Source organism: Pseudorasbora parva, chromosome 9, assembly GCF_024679245.1.
Source record: "Pseudorasbora parva isolate DD20220531a chromosome 9, ASM2467924v1, whole genome shotgun sequence".
Taxonomy (NCBI): Eukaryota; Metazoa; Chordata; class Actinopteri; order Cypriniformes; family Gobionidae; genus Pseudorasbora; species Pseudorasbora parva.
In genome coordinates this window covers 20274507-20296028 of record NC_090180.1, presented here as the reverse complement: position 1 = coordinate 20296028, position 21522 = coordinate 20274507, and the positions used below count along the sequence as shown (strand labels likewise).

Here is a 21522-nt window from a genome sequence, read left to right as displayed (position 1 = left end):
CTTGTGAGCCTGTATCCCATAGCGCTTGTGTTGGTACACCATCAAAGAAACAGTTCACCATACATTTCTCTCCGATCAGATTCAGTAACTGTGCATTATGTTTGGTAGACAGCTGATTAGCACTTACGGATCTGATAAGCTGTAGGTGGCTCTCCTTCTTCTTTGCAGCCTCCCGAGCTTCCAGCTGCTTAATGCTGTCACACAGGAGTTCACTTTGATATTCTGGCCACAGTGACGACGTTGTGTGGGTTGTTAACGTCATACTGCTAGCTGAGTGTACTCTTTCTGCTCTTCCTGCCGGTAATCCCCTGCACCCTCTGGAAAGGTGTCCACTTTGCCCACATTTAAAACAATGATCACAATGGTCACCCCTACCATGATCCTGACACCCACGGCATCCTCTTTTCCTTTCTCGTGGCTGAGCGTAACGGTGAGTACTCATCACTTTCCTCATTTCTCCAATCTCCTCTCTTAACTGTTTGACAACCTCATAAAGCTCAGAGTCTTTCTTGTCCATGACCTGTGGAGTTTTCAAAGCCTTCACTTGTGTGTGCGCAGACTGTTCTTTACCTCCCACAGCATGACCCATTCTCTCTTGACTTTGATGTAGTTCTGCTGGAACTTCAGTGACTTTAGCCTCTTTAATGTTGGCATTTTTCTTGAACTTTTGCTGTCGTTCCCACTCAAGACTTGCAGCTTCGTTCATTGCAGTGATGAGAACTTCATCTCTGATTTTTGGATCATCGAGGTAGGTTTTAAGCTGATATTTAATGTGATCGTTTGATAACCCAGTTCCTAGTGCGCGCAGGAATCTCCTCTGTATGAGATCAGGACTGTACGGTTCTTCTCCATCCGGGTCTCGAGCAGCAGCTAAAAGTCTTTCTTTCAACTCAATAGCACGGAATAAGAAGTTTTGTGGTGACTCACGGCCCTCTTGAGTGATGTTTATCAATCGATGATACAGGTCTGTTGGGCTTTCTTCCTTATAATGGCCTTTAAGAATGGTGCGCAGCTGAGAAAGGGTTAAATCTGTCTTGATCTCCAGCATATCACGCAGACTCATACCTGGACTGACTGCTCTTATCACTGCATCGATTATCTCAGGCTCTCTGTGTCCCTTGTTCATTCCAGCATCAATTTGGTGCATCAAGTTGTTATATGACAGCTTATCTTTCTGTCCCCTTTCTCCAATTTGACCATTAATTTTAAAATCACGTCGGATGGTGACTTCGGGCACTGCATGCTGGTGTTGGGAAAACACAGGGGAGCTTGGCACATCAGGAACTTTCAAGCTCAGACGTTGGATTTCGTTTTTTAGCACATTTGTTGATAACTCAAAATGATGCTGCAATTCGGCGTACTGTTTCTTTAAATGCGCGAGCTCCGCTGAATTTCTGTCTGCGTCATCGCCGCCATCTTGTACCGTGCGGTCGCTGCGTCGCGTCATACAGCTCGTAAGCTCTAGCAAATCTTTCACATGCTGACGGGCTATATCCTCATCTTCTGTGTCAATAACAGTCTCTACTGCTTCACTTATTAATCTGATCAGCGAGTGCCGTTTGCTGTGTCCCTCAACTGACAGTTTAACATATACACACACCTCGTGCAGCTGATCGAGCCGCAGCTGGAGCAATGCCGCGCTCAGCTGATCTTGCAGTTGCTCAATATCCATGCTCACCGTCTTCGTTGACAACTCACTCCGAACGGCACCGCTGATCCCATCCTCGTCGCCAGTATTTTGTAACACACTTGAAAGAGATGACAAGCGCGTGATTTGGTTGGGTTCGTTTATTCAGTCAGCACTATTTGCTACAGCTCCGTACCACACAGTACAATACCACACTGAACACTGTTTTTTCTCGTCAAACCTCGCGTGAACAACAAAACGAACTCTTCTTCTTCTCTTTTTGGTCTACCCCGGGGTTCCGCACCTGGCTATCGCCACCCATTGGACACCCTTCACATAGCTGTGAATATACTACAAATTTACATGCATGTACTGAATAATTAACCAGCATTTATTAATAACAGAACGGAAATTATATAAACATAATAAAGATTAGGTAAGTCTAGCTTTCAATTCACAATTATCTTAATCTATATATATTCTAGATTTTCCCCACATTGCTAAAGGGGTCTGAAAAGTCGCTGATATAGTGACAAAGTTGCTAAGTTGGTAACACTGCTCACACCACTGGCCTAGCTCTGTTTTCATGCCTCTCATCCTGCTTGCCACAACAACATATCCTGCTGAGTAGAATAATGTCATATCATGTTTGAAAATGCTTATTGCAGCAAACTTTTATCTGATTATTTACTGTTTAATGGAAAGTTACTCACATAATTTGCGCAAAACTTCATGGGTGTAAAAAAAAAAAAAAAAAATGGATACATAAAAGGGGAAGACAAGGGTTTAACCAGCCCAACTCAACTCAATTTAAGCCAGATTCGAACCGTTGTGGGTGGCAGATGCCTTGAGTGAGCTTTACATGCACAGCTCTAATGGCTTACATTGCTAACAATATACTATGGCATTTATTTAATAAAATCCTTACATTCGAAAGTTACAAATTACACAAGTTTTAGTTTGTGTCTCTCTCTCTCTCTCTCTCTCTCTCTCTCTCTCTCTCTCTCTCTCTCTCTCTCTCTCTCTCTCTCTCTCTCTCTCTCTCTCTCTCTCTCTCTCTCTCTCTCTCTCTCTCTCTCTCTCTCGGTCACACAAAGCCTGAATGTGTTATCTTAAAGTGAAGCAAACACAGCAGTAACCACAAACACTGACAGCTGAAGTTCTTAGTAGGTGCTGGTGATGTGAAAAACAACCCAACTAGCACTTTGGGTTATTCGTCATGGGAAATTCACACAGAATGTTCCTAATACAAAATTGAAAATTATTCTATGTTGCCTTGATGAGTAAAATTCATGCAGCCTATATTTTCTTATTTTTTAATGCTCTGTCGATTTATTTATTTCATTTTTAGTTGTCAATTTCATTTATGCAATAAACATCTGGCAATTCTGCATTTCATGTAATACATTTTATTACTTATTATCCCATAAACCCACAGACATGTTATCTGTTTGTCTGAATTGTTCCACTGCCTGTTAGTTAAAATTACATTATAAAGATATGACATACTATAATGTATATGATGCAGTTTGCTTATCCAATCTGATAGCCAAAGTAGTCCAGCAGCAAACGTACATGTTATATTTTCCTATTTTAAACAATGTTTAGTGCTTTTGACACCAACACAGAGCCATGCTTTTTCATAGTGGTGTATTGTTGTCAGTCAGTATCCTAGCAACCTGCAGTGTGGAGTGTGGCGTTCTCCAGGGGTGTAGAGTGTCACTGGTGTCTTGATACTTCACAATATGTCAGACAAAGGAGTTTGCAAAGTCATTGCGTTTTTATGTCCGGACAGACTTTGAATTACAAATCTCCATGGAAGACAAACATCCTTGAAATGAAACCTTCAATGTGATCAAGTGCTATCATCATCTAATCTGGTAAGTAAACATACAGATGCCAATACCTTTGGCTTTTTTTTACAAAGGCAGTTGTTTTCTTATAAGTAAACATTAGCTAGATGAATGTAAATTTTGGGTTTAAAATGTGAGACACTCCCATTTCACTCACAGGTGTACTGCTCTTACATGATCATTTGGTCTGAAGCGTCTCAATTTATAGAAGTGCATTATAGGCTACATGAATGCTAGACATACTGAAGAAATTTAAAACTTATTTGAGTTTTTAACATGACTGCATACTGATTTCCCCCCTACTATTTAGTGTTGTTTGTGCCAAATAAATCTATTCTGTGCATATCATCAGTTGAAATCCAGGAGGTGCTCATGCTTTTATACTTAATAACTGTGCTGTGCTCAGTGTAAGAGATTTAAGTAGGACGGCTACATGTAAACAAATAGCTGCTGTGACCCAGAGACTTTTAAATCTTGTGGACGCTCTTGAATGCTCGTATGGTTATGACCCAAATAAATTGATGACATTTTTATAGGCCAGCCCAGAAATTAACATCACCCTGGTTCCCTAGACAAAAACCCAATAGTATTTTTCCTTTTGGTTTCGGATTATTGTAGAAAATAAGCTCTGTGACTAACAAAAGTTTGTTTCTTATGTCACACTAGACATTGAGCATGTTAAATTTCTTCGGGCACTGCAAAGGTCATGATATGATGTCATTTCTTTTTTATAAACATGAATTCAACATATTTCAAATAGTAATGCACCAAAATTTTCAAACATATACAATCTATTCAACTTTGAATTCAGCCAAGATGTCTGACGTATCGATCTTCTACTACTTGCACGTCGTCACGTGATGCACAGTCGCAGTTAAAAGTTCACCAAGCTTGAACTGTGGAATGCAGTGAAATGTCAACGAAACGAAAAGGGCAGTGCGACCGCACATTTACACTTTGTTCATCATGACAAACTTCACAAAGGGACACAACATTTATACATTTTGAAACCTAAATACAATTGGCAGAAGTAAAAAAGCTAAATGCAGGCTGTAAATGATCTACTCTCCAGCCACATATTTCAACGTTACCATAAGCTTCAGACTACTTTGTTTAGTCTTTCAATAATAAAAAATATATATATATTTGACAACATAGTTTGCAAAAGGGTGATTAAACTAATGTCCCTTTCAAGGAAAGTCTGTTCACTTGGCGGCCATATTTGAAACAACTCCGGGCAGCTATTTCAGGCATCCAAGACCTTAAAAACTGCTTGCTGAACACACATATTAAACAACATATTTCAAATCAGCAACAAAATATTACATTAACTGTCCTATAAATGTTGTTTCTTTTGCCCAAACAGCATCTAAAAAAGCTTACTTTTTAGGCTAGACCAGCAAATGCGCATATGCAATCCTAAGCGTTTCTCAGGTTTCTATGGGAACCGGAGCTTCTAACAGCAGCTGCAGGGACGCAATGACTTTACCAATCAGCAATTGGCTCTTTTATTTAGAAGATAAGACGTATTCCGCCATATTGTACATAGCAGTTTCGCCTATTCAGTAATGGACCCTTTTCACAGACTGTGATGTTTTAACGGTCATCAATATGGTAAATCCTGCAAAGTTTTATATGTACATTTATAACACTAATAGTTTTTATTATATTATTTTTGCACAAAATTACAAAAAACAACGTACAGCTGATGTGAGGGTGTTTCTAAAACAGCGTCAATGGGAGTGAAGGTAAAATTAACATCCTTCTCTCTTTTCACTGCGTTATCAATCTCACTCTATTTTTCCCTCTTTTTGAAAGTTGTGAAATCACTATTGTTGCATTTTTCTTTTGCTAATTGAGAAAATGGGGACACATATTTAATGAATTCTCTCAATCACCACTATAAAATTTAACCCAACTATGACGATTTCCGCTCTGAGAAACCTGGAAATGTGAAAAGGGTCTATAGGAGTTGAACATCTTTCTATATCTATAGTGTTTGATTAAACACAATGAGGCTGTGAAAGTGGACTAGAGAGAAGACGAGTTTACGTTATGATGTCCCCAACAACATCTGTAGTTTCATTTAGCCACTTGTCAGTGACCTTAAAAAAAACCTTACCAGAACAGGCTATTACTGATGTATTTTATACTGTAGAATAAACCAGGAAAATATCTAGAGCCATTAAAAACCCCTTTGACTTAAACGATGGGACCAGAAGTTCTAAAATGCTAACTTGTTTACGAGTTTTGGGCTACAAAAATACATGTCTGCAGAACTCTATAGAGTGAGATGGATCATGAGTTCAGTGGAATGGCTTACAAACACTCATTTAAAACATGTAAAAAGGAAGGAAAGAAAAAAGCTCCGGAAAAAAGGTAGATATAGTGGTAATTGCTCTTTGTGAAACATAATACGTTCACATCCTTTAGCCAGTTGACACCCTCAAGAACTTTAGTAAAAGAAGACATGAATAATTTATGTTACTCACAGTTTTGTTTAATGTTTAATTGTTGTGTAAAACCTCAGCAAGTAGTTTAAATAATTAGGCCTAACAGTCAACTTTTGTCCACAGTACATTTAGTGCATCATTGAATGTGAAAAGACTGCATTTCTTTGCTAAAGGAGCAGCTCAAAGACATAGAGGGAGAACTCACAATGAAATCCTATTGTTTTCATGCTATTGTGTTTCATTACAGACAAACATTCATTTCTCATCATGTTTTCGCAAGGTAAGTGATTATCCACAATTTCAAAACCATCTGAATTCATGAAAAGTGCATGACACATTGCATAACAAACAAGGGATATTTTAGTCATCCATCTGGGGTCAATTTGTACAGTTAAGCATTCATATTTAAGTAATATCAAACAAGCGAGAGCATGCTTAATTAGACCAACAGCTTTTTAACAACAGTTCAATTAATTGCTTCAATAAATTGCTTTTATACAACAGGTCAAAAATCAAGAGTTTCACATTTAGTAATATATATTTTATTGTTAGTTACTTTAGCTTTTTTGCTCTGTGGAAAAAGTTCTTAATGAATCCAATACTTACTAGTGCCATTACTAAACGAATCAGTGCTTTTACACAAATCAGTTAAAGGTCCCGTTCTTCGCATGTTTTCGAAGCTTTGATTATGTTTACAGTGTGCAATATAACATGAGTTCATGTTTCGCGTGTAAAAAAACACAGTATTTTTCACACAATTTACTTATCCGTACACTCTAAAAACTAATACTATGATTTACTCAATTTTTTTGGTGAAACATTTTTACACTAAAAAAAATGATTAAATTTTAAAGCAGTGAAATCAATTATAGACACCATAAGAACTGAGTAAATGTAAGTAAAAAAAATTAAGTAGATCTGAGTAACTGCATTTGTTACATTAACAAATTCAATTGAGTAGAAAAAATTGGGTAAAAAGCATTTAAAAACCAATATTTATGACTAATATGAACTGTTTTTATTTATGAGTATTACTAACTTGTATAGTATAACTTTAATTCCCTCTAGACCTTTGTAAAATACTCCACAGTCCACACAAACACACTTATACATGACATGGCCTTTATTGTCCACGAGTACAGCAATAACGTTACAGCATATATTACTGTTTTGACATGTAAGTTAAAGAATAACAGTTATTTTACAACATTTAAACTCATGTAACAAACATTTTAGAAGTAAAAATTAAACGTTTAAAAGTAATTCAAGTGTAATCAACCGGTCTGTTATCCCATTTCCACCGTATCAGCGCTGTTCCTCGGGCCTGAGATGGACTAACGTTAGCGGTCTGCGGGTGGACTTTGAACTCGAGACCGCTGTCCTGCATTTCATTCGTAGCTGAAAGATGCTGCGAGGCGCCAGACTCCATAACCTGACAATAAACAAACAGTGCCCAGTTTTAATAAGATTTTATCATCCAAATTCATTATATTCATTATCTTTACGAATAAAGTTGTGTGTTTTGAGCAACACAGCAGGCGTTTCAAAGACCAACGCCACACGTTAACTTAAGGTGACTCACACTGTCCCTGTATGCTGTTTTGAATTAAATAAAATGGCTTTTAGCACAGTAATGATTATATAGATAAAACAAAACATACAAACCTGAATTTCACTGAGGAAATACCCCAATTCTGCGACGCTGAGAAGAAGAAACTGCTCTGGTGACTGAGGAGAATTCAAATATCTGCACTCACTCAACCGTCCAGCTGTCGTCGCGTCAGAGGGTGGGGGAGGGGTGCATTGTTTTAATCGAGTAAACTTACTCAATTTCTTCAGTGTGTGTTAAATATTAATAATCTTGATTTTAATTAAGTAATATTTGTGGTTCTTAAAACATATCGGTTTAATTCTCCATTCTCAAATATTTTGAAATAAATTTCACAAATGTATTAAGTATATTTAAAATAAATAATTGGTTATTTGAATACAAAATTATTTTAGTGAAAAAAACTTAAATATAACTTTAAATTTTAGACGAAATTAACTGTTGGATTTTTAGTCAATTATTTTGGTATGTTTAACTAAAACCATCAAGTAAATGATATTGAGAGATTTTATTAAGTTAATAAAGTTAATTATTACTGTGATATTTACTAAGCCACTGAATTATTTTTTAGAGTGTACAACGCTGTTTTCTCTGTCCTAAAAACGGCCTGATGATTTCCTTGTTCTATGAAGTCCCTCCTTCAGAAACACGTAACGAGTTCTGATTGGGCCAGCGCTTCCCGTGTTGTGATTGGACAGCAGCTTAGCGCACTTTGCCCGGAAAGGTCCCGCCTCTTACCATAACGGGGCGATGCAAGCGCTGAATGCGCGCTCTTCTCCACGTGGGAGAGCAACAAGACCACGGCCCCTATAGACCTTTATCACAACTTCCGCGTTTGAGACCGGAAATACGTGTCAGTTGTGGTAACGTACTTCCGCCCCGCACTTTCCACAGCTAAACAAATGGCGCAAGCGACGAGCAAATGTTATTGTAGCGTACCAGGCTGTTCTAATTACTCGCAAAAGCAGCCATATCTGTCGTTTCATTCCTTCCCTGTTGATGGTGAAGTTCGGCGGAAATGGGTTCATGCAATTCGGCGGGATGAAGGACCAAATTTTACTATTAGAAAAGGGAGCACTTTTGTCTGCAGTAGACACTTCACAACAGATGACTACGTTTTAGGGATCACTGTTCGCCGCTTGAAACCAGAGACTGTCCCTAGCCTTTTTCTTTGGAATGACTTCACCCCTAAAGGAAAAAGGGATTCTGTGTATGAGCGGTGCCAAAAACGGCAACCATTATCGTCGGTAGGAGTCGAGATTAATGAAATGGCAAATAAAGCTTTGAAACTGGACCACGATTATGCAACACCACCACCTGCAGGTAAGAAATTCCACCTTCTGTAATGTTATGTTTTACATACAGTTTACATAACTGGCATGATTAAATAAGGCAAATTCACTTTTGCAAAATGCCTCCATACTGTGAAATATATTTTGTTTAATAATGTTAATTTACATTCTTTTTTATTATATTTTGTTTCATGTCTATTCATATTTATAATTTATTCATATTCAGTGCTATGCCTCCTCTAAATATATATATATATATATATATATATATATATATATATATATATAATATTATTATTATTATTATTATTATTATTATTATTATTATAGATTGCTTTTAAAATAAAAATATATCTATAATTTTATAAAAAAGTATTCTGTTGTATGCTAAAAAAATAGAAATGTGCACACTGCGTGATGTTTAAACTATTTTGAACTGTAACCAAAGTCTGGACAAACAGGATATCATCTTGGTCAAGGAAGACGTGTCATGTAATGCTGATTCTTTATAGCTACGTAATCTGAGATTTATGTAAATTGGCATAATTGTTCATTTCCATCAACTTTTGAAGTTGATAAAATAAATACTGTTATCCACAGGGCTTTATAATTTCACTAAATTTAATGAAGGACTGAATTAATTTGTTAATTCTCATTCACTACAGGTATTCTAGATGAGACCGTGGATTATATCCAAGACCTGGAAGCCAAGCTTAAAAAAGCTTTACCACCCCCTGACCTCTTCAGCCGGTATTGTGCATCAGATGACCAGATGAGATTTTACACTAAATTTCCATCAGAGCGCGTGTTTAAGATCTTCTGGGATTCCATTGCCCCATCTGCCTCTCAACTGGTCTACTGGAGTAAAGCAAAGAGGATAAGTGAAGGCACCAGTGAAAACACCAGTCCCAGTCCCCCTCGCAGCATGCCATTAATTGATGAATTTCTAATTTACTGTATGAGAGTAGCTGTTGGCATGAAGGAGCAGGTAATTGCTGACATGTTCCAGATAAGTGTAACCACTGTGAGCCGTGTGACCATCACCTGGGCCAATTACCTTTTCTTCATTCTGGGGACGCTTCCTCTTTGGGTGAGTAGGGAGAAGGTGAAGTCAGTCATGCCAGGAAAATTCAAGAAATACTGTCCCAATGTCCGTGTCATACTGGACTGCACTGAGATTGCTGTGGCGACGGCCTCTTCACTGACCCTGCAATCAGAAACCTTCTCCCACTACAAAAACAGGACAACCTTGAAGGGACTGATCGGAGTTGCTCCCAACGGTTTAGTGACATTCTTCTCACCGCTGTACACTGGAAGCATCTCTGACAAGGAGATAACAAAGATCAGCGGAATCCTTCCCTTACTTGAGTCAGGTGATGAAGTGATGGCCGACAAAGGATTTATCATCGAAGATCTCCTTTCTGGTGTTGGGGCAAAACTTATCATTCCACCCTTCAAGCGTTCAGCCCAATTTACAAGAGAGGATACTGAGAAGACACAAGCCATAGCGCGTCTCAGGATAGTGGTCGAAAGGGTCATAGGCAGAATTAAGTCCAATCACATCTGGGACTCACCTGTACCTCTCACACTTATGGGCACTGTCAGCCAGATCTGGCACAACTGTTGTGTTATGGTGAATTTTCAAGGACCTTTGTCTTTTGAAGAAGATTGAGATCTGGAGAGTATATTGCATGTGATGTTGCATACTTATCCTGGTTTTAGGTTTGCTCTTTTTTTGTCATTGATGTATATCTGTAAATAACTGTATTCTATAATAACTATATTCTGTGTACCAGAAGCGACTGATTATTTTGACATTAAAGCCATTAACTGAATAAACAACTTTTTGTTTTTTTTAAAAACTAATGTCACAGTTTTTTACATTAACATAATAACTTTGCATTTTATAGTACCAGTAAGTGAGGCAAGAAGGAACATTAGTGAGGTAATGTGATAATTTATTTGACTTATTTAACTGATTAATAAATTAACTATACGGGTTAATTCAGGAACCTAAAAATAAGTAAGCACAACTGATTAATAATAAAACATTCCCATTACAGCATTGCAGCAAATATTTTAAAAGACATGTGAGAGTCAAAAGATAGTGAGAAACAAGAAACTGATTGATTGATTGATTCATTAACATGAAACCTGTAAATATCTAATGAAAGTTTAGGACAGTTCGGTCTTCAGTGCGAGTTCAAGTACACATCCATGTATGTGTTGTAGTAAAACAGGTCTAATTTGTCCTTCATTTTGTGTATGAATGAATCATCTCTCCAAATTCTTTCAACATATACATTTGTTTGAGTGTCCGTGACAAAGTCACACCACTCAAGGCCAGTTACGGCTAATTGTCCCTGAACCTGCCAGTAGTATCGGTGTGACTGCCTCAGGCTGACATAGCCATTTTCCCTCTTAAGGTGCGCAACCTGTGAAGCATCATGTTTTGTAGTGCTCTTCACTTCTACAAGTCCAAACGGCGGTGACTCTGAAGGGTCATAGACCCTACCGTCTGGACTAGCCCCAAGATGTGGTGCTTCTGGGGGAATGACAAATCCGACAGACAGTACATTAACTACCCTGAATTTAGCATAATTGTTAAGGACTTCTGACTCCATTTGAAGACCTCGCATCATTGCAGCAGTTTGCTTTTTGGAGCCTCTTATCATTTGCCCAGCAAGGGCCTTTGCTGCAGCCTCTGGATCTGCATTTCCCTCCCAGGAAGAGCAGGCCTCTCGAAAGCGACTGGCAGTTAACCGTGGTTGACGTAACTGCGCCCACGCAGGACATTTGGACTGCTGCCTGGTCCCCTTCTCAATTTCACTTGCCATTTGTGGTGACACTTGCAATGACTGTAGGTGCAGTTGTTGGTGCAATGTTGGAACAAAGTCCAGGTTATAGAAATGATGCTGATCTAAAGGAAGAGCCGGGAATTCAGGAGCCAAATGGTGCAGGATAAGGTCACTGGATGTTTCTAGTGTAGGTGGACAATGGTATGATAGGGGGGATCCACGTGGAACAGGGCCAAATTTGGATGGTGTCAGCTCTATCTCAGACAAGCCATCTAACACAAGAGCAATGAGAGGCTGGGGTTGCACATCATGCATTTTGGCTCCAGCAGACATCAATTCAGGATCAGGAAATGGTCCTAAAGAAAGAAAAGATACAGTAAGTCAACATTTAATTCAACATTTTGATTTTCTAGTAAATTTAAAATAGACATAAGTTGTCTTCTGAGACCTGAGTATGCCTGGTACAATGTGGACCTAAGACCACTCTTGCCCACTGTTGTTGGCTTTCGCACCACCACATCACTCACAGGTTCTGGATGGATTCCCTAAAATTCAGAATAAAATATGATTGCTGTGTGTAGCCTGGCTCCACCCGCCTACGTACTTCCACTTAATTTTTATTTTCCTTCAGTACTATGAATGAAATGCACAAATGAAATGAAGTGAATGGGGTCTAATTAGGACCAGGCAGAGGTGTGTGTGTGTGTAGCAGTATTTGAATCATCCATCCTTAAAGGGATAGTTCTCCCAAAAATGTAAATAGTCATAATTTACTCACCCTCATGTTGTTCCAAACCTGTATAATATGGAGCCAGAATGGTGACTTTAAAATTTGGCATCACAAAATAAAATTGTCATTGAAAACAAAAGCAGAACTGAAAAAGGAAACATTGGCATTGAAACATTTGCATTGAAAACAGTTGTATTGGCATTGAAACAAGTATTGGCAATGAAAAAATAAATAATTAAAATCTTACAATCTTATTCTTTTATTGTATTGGGATTTATTTGTATTTTTCAATGACAATCTTCAGATTTTTTCTTCATGTCACTCTTTTTCAGTGACAGATTTTTTTTACAATGTCAGTTTTTTTTCAATGTCACTGATTTTCAGTTTCAACTTTCTGTCACGGTTTTGGCGTGGAGAGGGGCGGGGTAAGTAGAGCGTAGTTTGCATATCATTTGCACATAGGTATACTGAAGCAGTAGGCCGAGCGTCACTTTACTGGAACCCGTCGTCAGCTCTGAAGCCTCTGGCATGACAAATGTCCAGTTTACCGGGAACTTCCAAGCCGCAAGTAAGTCTGTTTTTTTTATCTGCCATTTACATGTTTATTGGCAGATAATAAAAAAACAGACTTGCTTGCAGGCTAAAAATAAATAAATCCCAATATAATAAAAGAATAAGATTGTAAGATTTTAATTAGTTTATTTTTTTCATTGCCAATACTTGTTTCAATGCCAATACAACTGTTTTCAATGCAAATGTTTCAATGCCAATGTTTCCTTTTTCAGTTCTGCTTTTGTTTTCAATGACAATTTTAATTTGTGATGCCAAATTTTAAAGTCACCATTCTGGCTCCATAGTATGAGTTTCTTTGTTCTGTTGAACATAAAAATATATTTGGAAGAATGTTTGTAACAAAGCAAATAGAGCAACCATTGACTAACATTATTTATTATTATATATTATTTTTATTTTGTTTATTAATATTTTCCCCCTACTATGTTAGTGAATGGTTGTTCTATTTGCTTGGTTACAAACATTCTTCCAAATATCGTATTTTGTGTTCAGCAGAACAAAGAAACTCATAAAGGTTCGGAACAACTTGAGGGTGAATAAATTATGACACAATTTTCATTTTTGGGTGAACTATCCCTTTAAGTCATGTGAAAAAGAGTTGGCTAAATAAACAACCTTATCTTAAACCCACCTGTGTTCTCGGCCTATGCCATCGCTGTAAATCACTTGTGCAGGCCAGAGGTGGAGGAACAGTCTTCTTGCCAAGCTGCAAATAATGTGCAGTCTGAAATAGGAGGGCCACAATGTGGTTGCAGAAACCTTTTCCAGCTACGCAGCTGCAGGAATAGGCCATCAGACGTCCACTGTCAGCAGCAAGTGATATCTACACACACACACACACACACACACACACACACACACACACACACACACACACACACACACACACACACACACACACACATAGGGAAATGCTAATAAGAATTGTGTACATCAATGTTCATGACAGTACATCACTGTCAGGAGTAAATGGAAATAACTTTTTATGGAAAGAATTGAAATAGCAGTAGAGAGTTAAAACTTATAGATGAGATGGAAGAGAAATAGTTCAGTCACAGCTCCTGCACATAATTGAGGGAGATTTCTAGACTTATGCTGGAAATCACCTTCTATCACTCTTAAATCAGAACACTATATAACACAGCTCTCCTGTGGCCAGCAAGGCTAAACAAACAAACAAACAAGAGAGTGTGTTTGTGAGAACTTTTCTATACTTGTAGCTGTGCAGAAACTCTGCAGAAACTCAGCAGAAAGAGCTGCAACTGCAGCGAGTGAACAGTACTGCAACGGCAGTAAGAAAAGCAGGTTGCCACCATTTGAACAGGGAACTTGAGCACTCAGTGGTCAAACCTCTAGTTTGTGAGGCTCCTCGTTTTTCCTCTGTGATGGGTAGCATCTAGCCCTCACAAAAATCTGCCCGTTTACTACATTTGATACTGACACGCAAACACACGGACATAAATACAGACATTGCCAGAGAAAAATGTTAACTGATGATGATACCATTCGGGTAACATTATTGTCGCTAACATACACACAAGACGTTCACTTGGACAACCATAAACAGAACAAATTGATACCATAATGCCTAATTAAAAGCAGACTTTAATGTTTTAGTAATATAGTATATGTCCTACTATACATACATAATGTCTAAGTGGACACGCAAATAATTTGTCACTCAGTAAAAGTTAACGTTAGCCAGATCGCTCTCTACTTACCTTGATAATTATGAACAAATTCCTCGTGGAAAAATTTGTATCCTTTATTAATTTTTTTATTTTTGGTGATTGAGTTTTCCTCCACGAGTCTTGAAACATCCGCAAATGTTATAATTGGCAGATTAGTTAGTGCGGTTGTGTAAACTATTCTCTGGTCCATTTTGCCGATTTTGCAGAGTGATGTATTGGTTTGTTGACGCTTGACAGGAACTCCGCCTCCACAACGGTTACGTATTTCCGGTTTTTGTGAGAAAGGTCTATTTCGCGTGAACTTGTGGGCGGAGGGTTAGTCAACAAACGGTTCTAGTGACGTCATTCCTGAAGGAAGTGCAGGGGTGTAGTCCAAACCGGCCGTTTGCTGTAGGCTTTGAAAGGGAACTTCTGTTAAATAAAATATCTCGCTTGGCATTGAACTTTGAGCGTTATCATTTTACAGGTTATTATTTATGCTCCAACAGCAACATTGCACACTAACTAAAGTTTGAAAGATGGAATCGCGAAGAACGGGACCTTTAAGTGGATTATTCAATGATAAAAAAAGCTGTATTGCCCACAACTGTGTTTTAGTGTTTACAATAGTTCAATAAGAATAAAGTTAATATTGAGTAACTTACATTTTTAGACCAAGTAAATGTTACAAGTTACTGCCAGTCAAGGTTTAGAGATAATATTAAATATCCATTATAATAAAATATAATACAAAGAGTGCTCATTTATAAGAAGATACAAAAACTCTGAAATAACACGATGAACAATAAATCCAGAAATAAAGAATATTTTTACATTTAGGGCCAGATTTACCAACAGCTTGTGCCAATGCAAACCCTTTTGGCTTTAAAGGCCCACTGAAGTGCTTTGGAACGCGCCACATTATTTAATGTGTTGATGTAATTTCCCCTGAAACGGCTCCAGCTGTTAGAAGCTCCTCCCCTTTTTTGAAACAGCCAATAGAATTTCGTTAATAGAGCGGACCTTCTCTGTTTGGTAAAGCCTCTAACACTGTTTATCATCATAATCTCCTCCATATCGCTTTGAAATGCTGCATTCTGTGCAGAATTCAAATGGGTCGATATGTTTGTTTTCGGTGACGACTCGCGGATTTGATCCGCGCTGCGCTCTCGTGTCGGTAACTTAGTCTAAATTTAGATTTAGTTGGTGTGTGTGTGTGCGCTGCTGCAGTGCGTAAAAATAACATGAAACCAGACTTAATTTGCCTCAACTGAAAGCATATTTACACTGAATCGTTTCCTATGACATATATAGTGCGCTATGTGCCTTTCACCATGTAGAAATTTGTAAATGTCTGAACAACTGACCGATTTCAGCGGCAGCTTCAGCAGTGTAGGGGGCGGGCTTTAGATTCTAGAGAGCATTTTGATTGGACAGAAGATTTGACGAGAAGGGGAAGTCTGCGATGATGTCATCAAAATCTGAGATTCGTTTTAACGGAAGTGAGAGACTGTACATTTTGAATGCTTATATCTCCTAAATGCCAATTTTGTCATTGTTTTGGAACATACCAGCTTATTCATAACTTTAAGGCCGTGTGTCCACCAAAGCGTTTTTTCACACTGCTGGCTGGCGTTTTCAATTGTTTTCAATGAGAGCGCCACGTTTTTAGAACGCCTGGAGCGCACCGAGGCACTCAGTGAGTATTTCACGGTCACGCACTGAGCGCTCAGCGTTTTTTCTGGTCGCCGAGAGTTGAAGAATGTTTAACTTTGAGTAAAACGCAGTGCTCATCACTGTCACTTTTCACCAGCCGTCCAATCACAGTGGGCGGGACAAACACAACACAGACCAACCGCCACATTCTGCGTGTCGTCATCAGATGTCAACAAGCAATAATAACGGAACAAAATGATTTACAAAAAATGCCAGAGCAAATACTTTACATTGTATCTGCAATTTTATATAGAATCAATACAGGAACAAACTATCTGTGAACTTATAAAGACCTCCGCGGATTTTCCGTATCATAACAACAAGCAGACTAGCAGAAAAATGCGCAACTGAGGAGAAAAAACGCTGCCTGCCAAAACGGTTTCAAGCGCTCACAGCGAGGCGTTTTCAGCTAAGCGCCTAGCGCTTTCAGCTGGCTAAAAATGCGTTGGTGGACACACGGCCTAAGGTTAACAAAGCTAAAAGAGTTCAAATTTGATTTCAGTGAGCCTTTGAACAACTTCTGTCAGGAGTTACTATACACAGTGAAAAATTTGCACTGAAAAGGCATGGACAGGGTTATTTTTGCAGCTGACCTTATTGCATATGCATTTGTAAGTGTTTCCCTTTCAGATGCAAAATTTATAGGAGGAGACTATTTACATGAATCACGCAAGGTATTTACTAAGGTTTGTGCTCGTCAATCTACTGGTGTTTTCACCATTATTTACCGCCCCAAAAAAGCTTGTTTTAAACCAAACACTAATTTGCACTGCTCTTGGTAGTTTGTGTTGGTCATTATGGAAAGGATCTGGCTGCATCTGTCTTCTTTAATTTTCGTGTCGTCAGTACATGAAGCACTGTCCACTCCCATGTGTTTTTTTTTTTTTTTTTTTGTGGACTTTTGCTCTCACACTAACTTTTCTGTTTTATAAATCTGGCCCTTATAGTCATATATGTGTCAGATTCCTAAATGCAATACATTCAATTAGAATAATACAGTTTTTTTTGGATTGCTTACACACTAAAATTAGTAATACACTCTTAGCAAAACCTTACACTCAAGAAGCAAAACATCAGCCCATATTTGCACAACCTCACACTTGTTGCAAAACTCTACACACAGTGATTTGCAAAACACTAAACACACTTAACACACATTACACACAAAAATCTATCATGAAGTCACTTCCTTGCAATACCAAAACACTGACTGTCAAATTACTGCACCATCCAACCAATTGGTTCAGCACAGTCATCAGGTGTGCAAACACTTGTCTGCTTAATTGTAGACACACCAATCAGGTGTATAAGCACTATAAAAAGCAGCAGGTGAGTTCATCTGTCTTCAACACAATGGAAAAAGTCAGAGAAAGAGTAAGATGAGGAGGAGACCGAGGAGGAGGCCTGTGACCAGATGGAGATGGCAGCAATGCAAGAATGGATTCGTCATTCAAGACGTTTCTTTCCAAGGTGTCTTACAGTACTAACGACAACATTGCCTGTGATTTTGATGAAAATCTCTGGCCAGATCCAGCTAGGCGAAGAGACAATGTCTAGTTGTTGTTTTTTTTGTTTTTTTTTTGTACAGTAAACTTACAGTATGATATGTAAAGTGACATTTTGTTACAGTATTACGAATGTCCATGTCAACATTTTTGGCATGTTGAGAAATGAGTTTCTTCAGTCTGCAACATTGGTCTTGTGTAGTGTTTGGTGGATTTACATTATTTTTGTACTTTGTTGATGGTAGCCTTCTCTAATCTTAGGGAAGTAGAAGTGCTAAAAAAAAAGTGTTTTAGGTTTTTCATAGCAGAGTGTAACACGTGCAAACAGAGTATAGTAATGTGAAACGTGTGTTTCATATGGTAACAGTGTGGTTTTTAAACAGAAGTGTATAGTTTTTACATAAGTGTTTAATTAATCAAAGGATCTGTAGTGTTTTGCTACTTGGGTGTTTGGTTGTGCTAATTGTGCGAGTGTTTTGAAAACACGGGCCTTGTTTTGAAAATCGTGCTTAAGCGATCAAAAAAAAACTGTACTACACTATATAGTTTGTTGCTAAAAGATTTGCATGTTGTACTAGCAAAAACTCTTCGCACTGCAGAAGTGACAAAATTTGCATCTGAAATGGCATTTAGCCAGTATTTACAGAGACTGTTGGACTAACTAAGCATATGATGACTTAGTCAACCTCATTGTTAGCTATGTACAAGTGTTTATAATTTTATCAGATGACATTTTATAAGCTAAAACTTTTTCAGGTCAAGATGTAGCTTCAATATGGTGTATGGCTGCTTCTGCTGTCATTGCTCTATATGACAGTGAGCCCTGTTTGTATTAGACCATTACACTAGTGAGAAAATCAAGTATCATATTTGTTTTCTATATTTATTCAAGTTGTTTTCTTTGGTTGCATTAAGCTGTTCTGCGCTTTCGAAGGCAGACAATTAATGATCATTGAGATTAACGGGAAGCAGGTTCAGTCCCGAGAAAATACATGAATTGTTTTAAAATGACATTACCCTTTTATGACTTGATAACCTTATCTGATTTATTTTACTGCGTTCTTCTTAAATGTAGGTCAGACAGGAGAAGCGAACGTACCTGCAGCCAATGTACCTGTTGCACCTGGTGAGAATTAAGCAATATTTTCTATACTGCACCGATATATAAAAATAAATCACATGAAATTAAGAATTAATCTGCACCTGCATTTGACAATCTTGTAAAATTAACAAGTCTGTTCATAGTCTCTTCATAGGGTTTTCAAAGCATACTTTTAAAAAGAGTTCTTATTACTAAAATAATATACTTAAAGGACAACTCTGGGGAATTTTATTTTATCTTGATCATTATACCTTTGTGAGTACAGTCTATAGAAGAAAAAAACAAACCGGATTGGTCCTTGCAACACGGAGCTATTATAATTAATGCCCAGAGCCCCCACTCAGCTAAAAGGGCAGCTTTGGGGGCATAAACGTAAAGGGTGTCTTTGTGCCTCTTAACAGACACAAAATGCAATTAAAATGTCTGTCCACCATGAACAGGTCCCTTACATGACAACGAGATGCGTTTAGCCACTTAGCTATTGGTTAAATTCACCTAAATAGTGTTTTAGACAGCTAGCTGTATCTCGCGCTGAAGTCCCGTGGGAACTTAGTTGTAGCCGAAAAAGGCAAATAGTCCAGTTGGGAAGAGCGTTGTGTGTGTAAAGCATGATTATTTTATAACTGCACATCGTTCCTCAAGCTGTGTGCTGATCCCACAATTTACTTAAGTTGCTCACTTTCTGACATGAGTGACAGTCCCTCCAAATAGAAATAAACTAATGTCTTGAATTATATGCTGTAACTCCAACCGTTCACTGACCTGAGACATGTTTTGCTGAGAGAACTGATGAACTCACGAGCAGCTGATATTGAGCACGCGCGTGTAACTGAACGAGCAGCGGGTCTCGGATCAGAAGTACAGAATCGAAAACTGTTTCTTTCAGCAACGGCGTAGCACCAAATTTTGGGCCCTGGGTACAAACCCTCTTGCTGGGCCCCGTACCATGTATGTGTATGTATAGAAAACTGACTTCTAAGGGGCCCCCCCCCTGCCTCGGGCCCTGGTTACTTGGTACCCTTTATCCCCCCAGTCCGACGCCCCTGTCTTTCAGACACGTTCAATACTGAGAAGCGGAGAGCCGATGAGCAGAGCCTCTTCATACACACGATGCTCTTCCCAACTTGACTATTTGCCATTTTTCCCGAGACAGGGGTAGCTGCACCTTGGAGTAATGGGCGTGGCAAAAGGTAGGGGCATGGCCGGAGGTAGGGGGCGTGGTGAGAGGTTTCTCATTGGTCAAAGGACCTTCCTCCTGGTGACCGCGTTGGCCAATCAGCAGTAACCATAGTTTTGCATAGTATGAATCAGTGGAGGAATGAGTTTTCACTTAAAAAAAGAAAGAAAAAAGTTTTGATTTAGAACACAAACCTTTGATGACAAATTCAACTGACGTTTTAAAAAAACTTAATTGAATAATTTTTGGGGGGGATAAAATGTTTTTGTTAACATTTGTTTTGCTTACTTGATTAATGTCACTTAAAAGTAGTTTATTAAACCGGTTTTACTCCATTTTATATGGTGAGTGTTTGATCAAACGTATATGTATGCCTTTATACAGCAAAAACATTTGCTGTACCATTATTATAAAAATAACATTACTTTTGGTTTGTAAAAGTAAAATTAGTATGACTTTAAAAGTGTCTGGAGACATTTTTATCTTTAAAATAATAATCTGTTTTTTAATTCTTTTTAATTATTTAGTTCAAGTACAGACATTTCAAGTATAATACAATAAAAAACGATTAATACAAAGCATTGTAAATGCAGCTCAAAATGTGTAAATCAGAGAATAACAATAACAAGTATAAAATTAACAATACAAATAAATACAAAAATCTAAGTTTATGACTCAAGGTAGAAAACTTTTTGTTTTGTGATCTCATGTTTGAAAGGGTTTCAAAGTATACTGTGAGATCAGTCTTATAAAAGGTAATATAGGAAGTGTTCTTTTATTTGTGTTATGCATATAAAACTTCGGCACAATAATTTAATTATATAATTTTGTTTTTTAGAAAAATATGGGTTTTGACAACAAAGTAAAATGACAGAAGGTTCTACATTCTAATACTAGCAGTTTCTATTTTAGGAATATCTATTTTAAAGTCAGTCAAAAATTAAATAGAAAAAGGGCAATACAAAAATAAATGTTTAATATATTCAAGTGATGTGTTAAAAAAGTGCATTTGTCACAAACAGTATGAATGTTTTTTTTAATGATTGATCCTAAAAAAGTTGCGGTGGTAAAAAGTAACCCGTGCCATACAGAAGGTTTCGAAAGTAACATTCTTTTGAATGTATTCTCATTATTGCGTTTTTACAGTGAAAGAAATGTATTTTGTCTTGTGTAATTATAGTGATTCAGTTTATGGCTCACTTTTATGTGGATCAGGAAGCTTTTCGCGTCCTGGTCATAGACTGTAAAAAGACCTCACAGCACGCCCCATTCCTTTCCGACCTCATGGCATCAGCCCATTGCTCCAGTCTGCAGTTACCTCTACTTGATTTTTCTGGCTACAACGGCATTCCCACGGGACTTCAGTGCGGGATACAGCTAGCCGTCTAAAAGCAGGTGAATTTAAACAATAGCTAAG

At 38.0% G+C, this 21522-nt stretch overlaps 2 protein-coding genes and 1 long non-coding RNA gene across 6 annotated transcripts in view; 2 read left to right on the top strand and 1 right to left on the bottom strand.

The window, feature by feature from the left end:
- The first annotated feature begins 3325 nt into the window (after nucleotides 1-3325).
- Nucleotides 3326-21522, top strand: part of LOC137090334 (phospholipid scramblase 1) — a 29272-nt gene continuing 11075 nt past the window's right edge. For 2 of the 4 annotated variants that reach the window (XM_067454274.1, XM_067454273.1), the window contains exons 1-2: nucleotides 17231-17791; nucleotides 18902-18952. In XM_067454274.1, the coding sequence (XP_067310375.1) occupies nucleotides 17701-17791; nucleotides 18902-18952 (142 nt within the window). In that variant the 5' untranslated portion in view covers nucleotides 17231-17700. Of the gene's footprint in view, nucleotides 3508-6180; nucleotides 6214-17230; nucleotides 17792-18901; nucleotides 18953-21522 lie in introns of those variants that run through there. The other 2 variants (XM_067454275.1, XM_067454276.1) reach the window with 2 other exon arrangements.
- Nucleotides 8358-10656, top strand: LOC137089585 (uncharacterized). Its single transcript, XM_067453177.1, has 2 exons — nucleotides 8358-8865; nucleotides 9500-10656. The coding sequence occupies exons 1-2, from the start codon at nucleotides 8445-8447 to the stop codon at nucleotides 10504-10506; spliced, it is 1428 nt and encodes a 475-aa protein (XP_067309278.1). The 5' UTR covers nucleotides 8358-8444; the 3' UTR covers nucleotides 10507-10656.
- On the bottom strand, nucleotides 11880-14775 carry LOC137089584 (uncharacterized). Its single transcript, XR_010907714.1, has 4 exons — nucleotides 14657-14775; nucleotides 13567-13758; nucleotides 12081-12177; nucleotides 11880-11988 (listed from the first exon to the last, which is right to left on the bottom strand). It is a non-coding gene; the product is annotated as an uncharacterized lncRNA (long non-coding RNA).

Excerpts from the sequence above, each read along its gene's own strand:
- LOC137089585 (XM_067453177.1), top strand. The coding sequence starts at position 8,445 with ATGGCGCAAGCGACGAGCAAATGTTATTGTAGCGTACCAGGCTGTTCT. Across the intron at positions 8,866-9,499 it reads TGCAACACCACCACCTGCAG|GTATTCTAGATGAGACCGTG; the intron begins GTAAGAAATTCC and ends CATTCACTACAG.